Source organism: Gambusia affinis, linkage group LG23, assembly GCF_019740435.1.
Source record: "Gambusia affinis linkage group LG23, SWU_Gaff_1.0, whole genome shotgun sequence".
NCBI classification, from domain to species: Eukaryota; Metazoa; Chordata; class Actinopteri; order Cyprinodontiformes; family Poeciliidae; genus Gambusia; species Gambusia affinis.
In genome coordinates this window covers 9487734-9500616 of record NC_057890.1, presented here as the reverse complement: position 1 = coordinate 9500616, position 12883 = coordinate 9487734, and the positions used below count along the sequence as shown (strand labels likewise).

The 12883-nt window shown below is 39.2% G+C and overlaps 1 protein-coding gene across 3 annotated transcripts in view; it reads right to left on the bottom strand.

The window, feature by feature from the left end:
- Positions 1-12883, bottom strand: part of dock4b (dedicator of cytokinesis 4b) — a 183004-nt gene that overhangs the window by 83928 nt on the left and 86193 nt on the right. For all 3 annotated transcript variants that reach the window (XM_044108066.1, XM_044108068.1, XM_044108067.1), the window contains 4 exons: positions 6122-6205; positions 1453-1493; positions 180-235; positions 4-100 (listed from right to left, as the gene is read on the bottom strand). In XM_044108066.1, coding sequence (XP_043964001.1) covers positions 4-100; positions 180-235; positions 1453-1493; positions 6122-6205 — 278 coding nt within the window. The remainder of the gene's footprint in view (positions 1-3; positions 101-179; positions 236-1452; positions 1494-6121; positions 6206-12883) is intronic.

Here is a 12883-nt window from a genome sequence, read left to right as displayed (position 1 = left end):
TACCACGTAGAGCTGCTTCCACATGGCGCCCCACTCTCTCAGGGTCGACGTCATCTCCGTGATGACAGAATCTTCGACAGGGATCACGGTCTCAAATTGCCTGCCAACGTAGACATTTGCATGAGAAAGAGTCGTCACTTTCACGAATGGAAACGGCAAACCAGATCAACACGACTCACCCTTTGTTCTTCACTACGGCGTTCTTCAGGTGGATGTAACTGCAAGGGAAGATTCCCTTTGGATAGAAGAAAGGCAGGTTAATTCAAACGCTCTCGTCGTCGTTTGCCTCTAGCACCATTAGCATGAGACTGTCCATGTGATAAACAACTTAGAGCCAAGTATATGTGTGGATAAAATGAAGTTTGAGGTTTTCTACTTAGAGGACGAAGATAAAAACGGCTCGACAGAAGAAAGCTGCTGACTTGCTGAAGATTAAAGTAGAAATCACGTTGATGAATGTAAGGGTAAATTCAGAAAACAAACAAACCCGTAAGCTTTCATTACCACTCATCAGTGGTGCTGAGTGGAAATGCAGGTATTAGCAGCATTGTTACAGTATTAAAATGTACATTTTTCTTAAATGCTTACTAGAAAAGCGTGTACAGAATTGTATATTACCCAACTCATTCCACATTGTCTAAATGGTACATTTTTCAGTCTATCCAACCATTTTTTGTTCAAAATTCATAATAATCATTTATTTAAAAATTTCTTTTTAGAGTTCATCCATTATCTAAAAATTCTTCCCATCTATTCACACAAAAATCTACATCTTTGCCGCTTTTCAACATAAGATACAAGTCTTAAAACAAATTTAAGGATGTGTAAATGTGACCAGATTCATAATCAGACCCAAAAGATTGCAATTTGGAAAAAAAATATGTCAACACACGCTTAAATAAAGATATGTCATTTGACAAATATCAAATAGAATACAATTCTATGGTGTCTTTTAAAAGACATGTCCCTACTATAAATATCTAAATGAGTAATATTAACCTCATTATATATTCAAAAACAGAGATTTCAGATTGCAGTTTTCTAAACATGAAACAGTCAAAAGCAAAACTTCCTGAGCCTTACAAGATACGCACTTTAAAACTGCAGCATATTTAACTTGTTCTTCTGTATAGTATTTACGTTCCTCTGCCATCTTGCTTTCATCTTTGGTTGCAGACCATTTCTGATGGGGAGGCTTGATTCTGCTTACTTTTTCCATCAAGCTCATATTTGCGCCACTGCTTTTCAGAACAGAACTGTAGCGTGACTCTTCAAATCTTCCTATGCGTCTCTTTGAGTCTGATTGGAGTTCAGGAGAGACCATACTAACACTAACAGGGTGTGAAAGCAGGTGCAGCTGTTGGGTTTTGAATTCTCGTCTGAGGCAGACTTTATAGAGTTTCATACAAGCAAGGAGATAAACACATTTCTTTAAAGAAAAAGTTTGTTTACCTTGACATTAGGATTCTTTAGAATGAATCCTCTGTACCATCCTGTGGAGACAAAAGACAGTTGGAATTTGCTAAATGGCACTAGAGATTATATATACGTACAATCTCAGATAAAAGGGTTTTGTTCATCCCACAGAAAGTACTAGTTGTACTGTTATTGTGTATAGTTTTTTTTTCCGGAAACAGGTGTTTGTGAGATCTACATCATGTTCCAAATTATTTTGCAAATTGGATTTAAGTGTCATAAAGATTAAATGTTTTGTTGCGCTATTAAATGTATAGATGGTATTGTGTGTCAGAGAGCTGGTTGATTAGTTTGTCTGGTGAACTCAAAGGAAATCTACTTAAGAAGGATGTTCCACATTATTAAGCAGGCCACAGGTTTCAAGCAATATGGGAAAGAGAAAGGATCTCTGCTGATGAAAATCATCAGATAGTGTAGTGACGAGGTATGAAAAGATTAGATATTTAATGAAAACTGAAGCGTTGTTGTAGTGTGGAGAGATTTGTGGCTGATTCAGAACAAAGATGGGTTTCTGCAGATAAAGGCTGAATGAGGAAGGTTTCTGTTAGACAAATTCATTGGATTAAGAGATCAGCTGTTAAAATGCCCTTACAAAGCAGCAAACAGTTATTTGAAGCTGCTGGTGCCTCTGGAACCTCAAGATGGAGGATCCTCCAGAGGATTGTGGTGCATGAACTTACTATTGGGCCCCTAACCAGAGCTCACAAGCAGAAACGGAATATGAAGATTAATTTTTAAACAGACTTGATCACTGATGACTACTGGACAGGCCTGGATGCACAGTAGTGCAGTAGCAAAATCATCTTCATGCATGGCAATGACTGCTGCAAGGAATACCACTGTGTCATTGGCTGCTATGGGCATGAAAGGGGAGAAACTCATGGTGTGGTCACCATCCTCCTCTGACCTCTGACCTCAACCCTATTGAGAACCTTTGGAGTTTCCTCAAGCAGAAGATCTGAGGGTGGGATGCAGTTCATATCAAAATAGCAGCTCTGGGAAGGTATTCTGACATCCTGCAAAGAAATATAAGCAGAGACTTTCCACAAACTCACAAGTTCAATGGATGCAAGAATTGTGCAGGTGACACCAAATAAGGGGTTCTATGTTAACATGTTTTTGATTGAAACAGTTTTTGATTTTAGTACATGTGACCACTTAACGCTGCACATTCAATGCATGACCGTTTGCAGTTCTTTATAATCCATAAAATGTTTAAAAATCTGCTGTGCATAGTAATTTGGAACAGTGCATTTTGAGTTTTTCATTTTTGAAAAAGATACTATTCTCTTGTGGAGCTTTGTTCAATAAAATTTGATTTATATTGTAATAGTTCATTACTTGAAAATTATACTGACCATCATTTGCATTGATCATTTAAGAAAATCTGAGAAAATATCACTTCCATAATAATTTGGAACATGGTGTAATATTTCATTTACTACGTGTTTAGCCTTTATTTTTAATTTCCAGTGCAAAGGACTCTTGGGTTAGTGTTTGTGTGCTGCACTTCTCTAGTTGGATAACTTTTGACCTATTTGCATTAACTGACCGTTGGAATGGGATTTAATTGTACAACAACTTTTATTGAATTTATATGTGATTGTGTTGATTGCATGAGTGAACTGGATCAAGTTTGACTGAACTGGACCCAAGTGGATGCAATGTAATCGGACATTGATTAGACTTATCTTGTAAAATGCCCAGCTATGACATTGAAACTATATTAAAAAAAGTTCTAAAAAATCACATAAGTATATAAACTACATATGAATTCAGAGCAGCACAGGTAAAAAAAATTTTTTTTAAATCTCAAGCCAAACAGAAACCTTGCAAATACCTATGACTCAAATAGGCAGATGCATTAAAAAGAAGAAGCAACAGGAAATTCAAAAAAAACAAAACTGTCTTCACACCGTTACACGCTCCAAAATGGACCTGCACTAAATTAGCTAACATGCAGCGCTCTTTGCAAATCCCATCCCAGACAGAAACAATCTAATGAATTTACATTTGTGTGCGTCTGAGCTGATGCGCTTCACCCAAAGCAGCCCATTTAAGCTCATTCCACAGCCACCACAGCCATTGTAAGTCGCTCCAGATAAGAGCATTAGCTGAACAGCTCAGATGGACTGTAAATGTATTAGATCATTCTAATCACTATTAGATTTCGCCAAAGAGCATCGGTGACTCAGGCACCTCTCATCTTTTTCAGGCAAATTCGGTTATGGTAGCGCTGAATAATTTGTCTTGGTCTGCGCTGTGGAAACTTTGCTCAGTTTTTCCAGAGATGAGTCAGTGCAGAACGTGATTAGCAGTTGTGGCTCGATGCAAAGCTCTGTGGCAGTAAGGTGGAAAGTAGACGGCATGGTGTGAAATATTTAAATGCAAGAAGAAGCAAACGTGAAAAGCTTTTACTGATTCGGCTGTGTGAAATACGACTTTGTTCAAATCAGGTAGCAAGATTTAAAAAAAAAATAATAATTAATGTCTTAAAGGGACAGTTCAGGGATAACCTCCAGGAGAGTGACACCAATAAGTAGTTTAGTTTAAGAGGTGCAAACACAGAATCAAATTTTGATTTTCCAGAAAAAGACAATTTCAAAAACAATATTAGAAGCAAGTTGTTGCAACACACTTGCTAAAAACTGCAACAACAGATTGTGATTAACCCAGATTTTCCAAACTCCTTTCTTTCTCCACATCATTATCCGAGCTACTCCCTGGTAGTCCTGGCATCTCAAGGACTAAAAAATACACATCAGGTGTGAGCATCCATATACATACACACCCTACAAGAGACACTGACTTGAGTGTTTATTTGTTTTTTTAAGGTAACTAACTAGGAATTCTCAGAATTTTCTATTGAATTCTTTACACAGGAAGATCATTGCTGATGTCTTCTACTGCCAGTTTTTTTTAAGTACCGTATATTATAATTAGCTTCTTCATAAGTAGTTAGCCAGAACAAACACAAGAACAGAGAAAAGGTTAATAAAAGAAACTGTTCAAATAAAACTTAAGATGTTTTCAAATTAATAAAGTTCGCTTTGGTCTCTGACAAGCCTGCAGGATCAACTGATACTATAATGGGCTTTGCTTTCAAATGTCTGAATTATTCCTTTAATGGTGGCCCAGCAGGTTTTATTGACATGTCAGATAGACACAAAACTGGTTTGTTTTTTTTCTTACTTTTTACAGAGGTTTACGAATTCACTGACCATAAGAAGCTACTAAAGAAAGCAGAACTGAAGAGGCAAATCAAAAATCAATAGCTGAGGTGGTACATTATCAAACTGAAGCCAGCAGCCAGTGAAGACACTCTGGTAGTGTGTGTGTTTACAAGTGTCAATAGTATCAACATGAGGCAGAGCCATTAGTCTGTCTCCTCTGCTATCACCAGTCTCCTCCTGTCTCTTTGCTGCTGGCAGGATTTTGATTTAGTTCCTCCCTTCTGGGCCGAGCATTCAGCTGGCTCTGCTATTGTCTACTTCCTCTGGGTCCCTTTACCACAATATCACATCCCTCTGACTGGCAAGATGCATGACTGCCCGTCTGTCTGGCTGTGCGCATGTTTTTTTTTTTTTTTTTCTTTTCTTCGATCTCCATAAAGGAAGTGAAAGATGAGCTCCGGAAGAGACCGAAGTGACTGAAGGTTTGTGCATGGCTGGTTATTTGTGGCAAAAGCGTGCGTGAAGATCGCTCGCCCTGCAGCAAAACGATTTCGGATTGTTCGGAAACTCGCAAAAGTCACAGGGGTTGGGCAGAAAGTAAAGCTCGCATAAGAGGAGACCCGTCGACAACAGGACGGTTTAGAAGAGAAGCGGCAAGAGGAGAAAAACAGATGCAGGGGGAAAAAAGAAGAAGAAGAAGAAAAGACTGTGCTGGAGGAAATGAAGCCAGCCTAAATCTCTGCAGGCGTCCGTCGTGCAGGAGACGCTGCTCACGTTTTCTTCTTCTTCTTCTTCTTCTTCGCAGATATTGTATCTTATTATTTCTCTGCAAAAGAATCTAGAACTTTTTCCATCATTTTGTCATCAGCTTTTAACAGTTTCCTGTTTGACCTGAACAAAAAATAAATACATAAAAAAAGCAAGCATGATGCTGCCACCACCATAAACTTTAATTACTATTTAGTTGGCATCTGAAAGCGATAAAGTTGATCTGAATTTAATTAGACGTAATCAATAAATGAACACCTCAATTTTCAAGTTTCATTAATGAAAACTTTTAAACAAACTGTCATTTTCCTTCTGCTTTACAACTATGTGCTACTTCTCCTAAAAGCCCACTGGTTGCCCACCAGGCTTAAAATACACTGGGGGAAACACTGACAGTGTCAAAAATAGGTCAATTTGTAGATCTCTACTTTATAAATCCTAACCTGAAATGTGTGCACTCTTCCTATATATTTAGTCGCATTATTTGTGGGAGATTTAGCAGGGAAATCACCTAAAGTGGGGCCATCACATCCTTAACATATTTTGCCAAGGAGAAGCAGAAGTGATCTGCGTGTTTTTACTGCTCCGCTCAAGCGGAAGCAAATGGTTTCATTACATCTAGTGTTGTGTTTCACTTCATTTCTTCTTTCCCTTCTTTCATTCCGAGAAAACAAGGTCTTTGCGTGTCGCCGTGTGCAGCGTACCTTCACATTTCTCCAGGATCTGCACCGTGTCTCCGATTTCCAGCGGGAGGCCGTGCTGGACGGTCCCTCGGAAGCTGGCCAGCACTGGAAAACAAGGATTCAAAACACAGACGTGAGCCGATTTTCATTTCAGGGTTGGAAAAGCAAAGCTGGGGAAAAAACCCCCCCACAACAACCAAGAAAGGCAAAATGAGGACTAAATGTGTAAACCAGGAGGCGTAAGGAGTAAGACGCAATCAAAATCCTAAATTTCTGCTCAAACTCGAAACAATAATACAAAATGATTATAGGAGGAGAAGTTGGGAATTAGGAGTCTTATCCAAGAATAAATTGATCACATTTGACAATTAGTGCTACTATGTACTGATAGTTATAGTACTAAACGACTCAGTCATTCATAATCATGTGGGAAATATAAATCCTTTTGTGTCATGAAAGTTTGTGAAAAAGCCTGTTTTTGACGCAGACACAAAATAATAATTCAATCTGCTGCCAAGTATTAAAATAAAAACAACTCCTTAGCAAAGGATTTTTCCAAGACTACAAATGTAACCTGAAAAGACAAACTGGCTGCTTTTCAGGTATCAAGGTCTAAAAAGGATTTACAAACCTGTGGTCTCAAAACTGAGAAAAAGTTCCATCATTCTGGTTACTTGCACTAAAGTCCTTTCAACGAAAAACCAGAGGAAACGTGAACAGACCAGTTTTCTCATTCTATTAAAGAGGTTGCTCTTTAAAAGGCAGAGAAAGAGGCGTAATTATGCAGTAATGTTTTATTTAAAAGTCCAAATGACAGATGTTTTAGGAAGACCATTCAATAATAGCCTTCTTAAATAAAAAAAAGAGTTTTGGAACAATACTTAAAAGCATTCATTTCTACAGAGAGACATTGAACTCCAAAGACTTTTCTTCAACTCTAGTGGCCTTTATTTGAGAGTGACAGGAAGATGCGCGGCAAAGGTGGTTGGGTCAGGACTCGAACCTGTGACGGCCTCGTCGAGGACTAAAGCTTTACCACTGCGCCACCGCAGCAATCCCAAATTTCTGCACCAACGTCAGGTGGAAAATGCATCTACAAAAATATGCAGCGGTGGACGATGAGTGGATCGAGATGCAAAATCTTAAGAGTCACTGAAAGATCGTGCCAATCGTTAGCGCTTTGCTCAAAGCTGCGTTAGTCAGCAGTATTTACCCCTATATCACAGGACCTCGGCGCTCATACAAACCCATCAGCACATTAACTTGACTCTATGCAAGCAGCAAATTCACACAAGTGCCCCATTCAAAGGGCAACGTACGCTGGCACACATGGATACACAGGAAGCCATTCACACCTGGACACACACGTGCAGCAGAAGTGCGATCCGAGTTAGAAATGCACAAGAGTTCCCACTATGCGGCAGGGCGATCCTGCCTCAGCTCAAAAGATAAAGAGAATTTCACGTCGTCTTCATGCAGCGCTCAAACGTCGTGCTGGAACGCCGCACGATGGGAGAGTCAATGAATCCTTCATTAAATGGAAGTGTTTAAAAATATATATCATATTTGCTGTAGGAATTTTTCAGTGGGTTAGTTCAATATTCAAGTATTCATTGAGTGATTATGAATTACAGCTTATGAAAACCTAAAATTTATTTTCTGAAACTTTTTGAAGCTTTGAATATTACACAAGGACAAAAACAAAACATTTTTACTGGAGTGTTGACAAGTTCAAAAATCTGTCTGTGGGTGAACTGCATGAACTCATGGGAAGCTGTTTAACACTCTTCAAGTTGTGGTCATCTCTGTTACTTGTGCACCTTTTTCTTTCTTCCTCTCAACCTTCTATTAAAGTGTTTGCATACAGCGCTCTGGGAACAGCAAACATGTCCAGCAATGACTATTTGTAGCTAAGGAGGGTGTCACCGACTGACTGCTGCACCAAAATATCCATCTTCTCCGCGACCGTGTGGTGGTAAACGTAACATTTTTGCATTAAAATTTGATTTTCCACTGCTATTATAGTTTAAGAAACTGAATTTAGAGATTTCTTTGGCTGTAACCCACAAGCATAAAAAAAGAACAGAAATATAGTCTTGAAATAATTCCCCCCATTTGTAGCAAATGTACATATAACACTAGGTGACAAAAAAACAAAAAAAAACAACATCTTTTGGACGTTGAATCCAAAAATGACATCCGTTTCTCTCAACCAGGCCAGGTTTTTATTCTAATTTGATGTAGAGAAATCTGATCTTCTGACTAAATTGATGACATTTTTGTGACATCATCAGTCCGTTTCTGTTAATATTTCTCATCCAAAAACGGACAAAAGAAAATTTCTAACAGAGTGTATTAAACAGGTGTTACAAACTTGGATTTCTGTAAATTGAATAGTAAAGGGTAAGTACATGTAAATTGGACATTACGTCTTCATTGGGTAAAATTCTCCGTCTCTTTTCTGTCCTGATGGAATCTCTCCTCCTGCTCATCACTCATTGATCCCAGATTCTCAGGAAACGTGGGGGGGGGGGTTGCTATAATTTATTCAAAGCCCCGTCACTCACACATTTACATGAGGGCAAGTCAAGGCAAAACACATTTGAGTCTGCCCGACGCAAGAGTCCTCCGAGTTGCTCCCTCAGCCTCACCAGGCTCAATTATTCAGTTTTGACACTAATTCGTTTTTTTTTTCTTGCTGTGAAATGAAAGCTTAGCTCTTCTCAATCTGCGAGCCAGCTGCTATCTGTCTGTTATTCCCCAGCTGCCTGTCATAAGTCCAACTGTGTTTTAGTTAACTAGGCTGACTGACCACCAAATTGTGGATCCAGAACAGCGAGAAGGTGTTTGATCGCAAGGGAGTTTTTTTTTCTCTTCTTCTTCCCTTTTTTTTTTTTTTGCTCAGTTTATGCAGAATGATGCCAGGGCACAAACACAAACAATGAGACGGAGACATGTCTGTCCTCAGAGTTGGGGGGAAAAAAAGCAGTGCAATGGAAGACTACGCAAACAGAAGTGTATGTGATCACAGCAATATCACATCACAGCGGTGGGGATCACTAAGGCATGAGTGCAGCAAAGCAAACCAAAACAGACCTGCTAATGGTAAAAAAAATGCAACACGGACGTGTAAAAATCGCATCCGTTGAACTGGCTGGACTGCTGTCGCTTTCCAGATGGCTCACAATAACCGGCGCTGTGGCAAGGATGACCGTTATCTGCCCTGACACACAACAACATGCGCTCTGATGCTATCCGACGCTGGTCCAGTGGGCAGTGGTGACGGCAGGGCTATTCTTGACCAGACCGTCCAAAAGCTAAACATTGCGGGAAGTCATCTGCAGAGCCATGTGCTCATGAATAAGCAAAACAATTGCAGAGCGTGAGCCTGTCAAGTTTGGCTACAAAGGGAAAAGGTCAGGAATGAGAAGCAAGGGAATAGGAATACTGAATATAGGATCTGCGATAGAGTCTCTGGTGAGGAGCTCGGTGGCTTGATGCTAATGTGGCGTGTCAATGAGTCCTTTAATGTACATGGGAGGAAGCACTTATCACCTTCAAACAACTGAGGTCAGTGCACTGAATATCTGAGCTCCGAGAAAAATGATAATCCAGAAATTACTCTGAAATTGAAGACAGCATCTATAAACACCAGCAAGAAAAAAATAAAAAGGCAATATTTAGACATGACTGAATTAACGTATGGCACTCAAGCCATTTTGATTGGTTGCTGGTCTCCATGAAGCCGCCTCCAGTTCCTAAGGAAAGCGGTTCTTTGCTCCACTCATAAAACTTGGTGACAGAGAACACAAAACTTTGTTCTCAGTCGTCCAGAGTCAGTTTGGCAAATTATGCCATGTTATGTAAAGTCTTTTAAGTGAAAACTTAATCCACTGATGTTCAGAATCAATTTCAATCTGCATATATTGGACTGATGTAGTAGGCGTATGGCTAACCATGGCTCCAAATTTATTCAGAAGATGCGAGAAGAAGTTTAGAGACTAAGGCTAAAAATGCTAGTACTTCATTTCTCTCACGCTAATGTTTTTTTACATTGAGAGAAGCAACATTCAGCTTCTAAACATCTCAAATATGGAACAAATTTACAGAAAACTGCAAAACAGCTGAAACACAGAGTTCCTTTAAATAAAAAACTAAAACCCAAACTGCTTAGAGTTGCTTTTGAACCACAATAAATGGAACATTGACCAACATATTTGATGCGTATTGATGATTTTAAGGATGGCACTTAAATGCAATGTCTGCCACTGACTTTGTCAAGTGTTGACTCTATGATGCATTTGTGATGTTTTTACATTTTCACGATGTAAAGCACTTTGAGCTGCCTTTTTCTTGAAATGTGCCATACAAATAAACTTGATAGATTGACATGCTGACTTTTTAATCCTCTGTGATCAACGTCTTAGTGCATTTTCAAACATATTATTACAAAACACTGCCAGCAGACATTTGTTGCAAAATCTTACTACAGATCATGCATAAAACTTAGACTTGGAGAGTGATGGGGCCATGCTAACAAATAAATGTGCTTTGAAGCAAACCACTGCTTGTTTTCTAATATTACTCGGAAGCTTTTTCCACTAGTACTTTGAGATTCAGCAAAAATACTGATGCAAAGAAAGAAAAGGCTAGGAAGTAACAGCTGAGCGGCGTGTAATTATTTCATAATCTACTAGCAAAAATCACTCAGACTAATCCAGGAAGAGAAATCATTATCTACAGCCTTGATACACACATCAGAAGAGCACAGCTGCATTGATTTGAAGCAATCTTTCCTTTAACTCCCTGACTGTGGCACGTGTGACTGTGAGGTCAGAGGCTACATTTCGACCACTTTAAAGCTTGTAGTAATCTGGCAGGATTATACATGGAGATCTGTTTGCCATTTCCCATTTGTGTTCTGATGACTAAGTCGAGATCCCTTCAGAAGGCCCCACTGCTCCGGATTAGGTCTGCGTGTGTTTTAGGCTGCCACTCGCAGCTGTGGCCCGTCAAACCGCGTTACGTCCGGTTTGCCCGTCACCTCATCTAAGCTGCTTAAAAGACGCAGCGCCACAAGCTCCGGGCGGGAAGGAACGCCAGAGCTTTCCTTGAACATTTGAAGACAGACCAAACTTCGCATGAGTCAGCCGATCAAAGCGTTGCGTTCTTGTGCTTTACCACTGGAGCGAAGGGAGAGGAAAAAAAAAACAAAAAAAAAACGTATAAATTTGCTGATTTGAGAGTCTGCAGCTTTTACTCGCGTTACATAATAAATCACATGGAAAATTTTACACTACACATGCCTCAGTTTTCCTTTTCACCTCATAAGCCTAACCCTTTACTGTCTATAACTGATCCCACAATGATCCACATGCATAATCCACTCCCACGTGTTAATTATACACCATTTATGCCATTAATATGCTAATTTGACAACAACGAAACCCGTGCGACTCCAGTGGCCTTTGTTGGTGCCAAATGCAGAGACCATGAATATTTAATAGGTGTGTGAGAATGTCTGTGTGAATTACACACGAGAGGACCTCAGAAGACACAAAAACGGGTTAATAAATTGATTAAAAAGTGGAGAAAAGGCCTGATCTAAACAAGGAATGGTCTAACCTTGTCAAGTTTCTTGTTAAATTACAAGATGAATATGTCAACAGTTACCCAGTTTGGAGAAATGACAGTAAATATCGAGCTAAATAATGAAGAATTTTAGAAATGTTAAAAAATAATCCACAGTAACATGAGGTAAATCTTGAAGTTTACTGTCCATGTGGCGAACTTTGAGTGTGAAGTGGCCTCGGTCATAGTGAGCTGCTATAGAAAGGTTTGGAGAATCTTAGCCCACCAAGTCAGAAGGAAGACTAGTCACTGTTTTGAGAAATGACTGCATTAAATATTTTATTGTTTGCCTCATACACTATGTCATAATTGCCTATTTTTTTATGTAATGCTGTCCATGTTTCCTATTATGATCTGGAAAAAAGTCTCAGCTTTACTCTTTAGGATAGTTGTCCGAAAATGTAACCGTATCTCGAGTCGAGAGAAACAGAGACGGAGTACCGTCTTTGTCGAGACACAACTCCACGTCAGAATAACAATGGCATTCTCTCCTGATCTAAATGGTGCATTTTCTTCTGAATTTTTTGTTGGATTTTTAGAAAGTCAAATTAGGCCATAAACACAATTCCCTTTGGCATCAGAAACCTTAAAGTCTTTGATGGATTTTAGGTTTTAAATGCTCTCCTTTAATGATTAGTAATAGTAAGCGCTTTACAAGTGTAGAACTTTTGCTGGTGGTCCTTTTTGTGAATATATATTAGATCATGATAAATACATTTCATTCAGCCGACTACACATTTAACTGATTTTTTTCCTGCAGTCTTTAATTGAAGTGTCTATTTTATAGTTGGATTGGAGTAACTTTTAAATCCTGACAAATTTATAGACATCTTCATTCTTTGTTCAGCAATCAATGTTTGATTGTGTTTGAGGACAAACTGAAGCAGCGTTGTACCTCTTTGCTCCCTCATATTCTGCTCAATCCCCCATCTGGTACACTGATTAAAAACATAAAAATCGGCAGCAACCTCCTATGCCAAAACCAAAAGGGCTTTTTTTTAATTATTATTATTCCAGAAATGCGACTGAAACATTCCTACTCAGACCAAAGCTAGCTCAGTTATGCTTTGTTGACGCCAAGTTCGCGCAGAGCGAGCTCCAGCTCAGAGGCTTCAGCCATCCCCCGTTTCTATGCGGTAGAAGGAAAAGCGG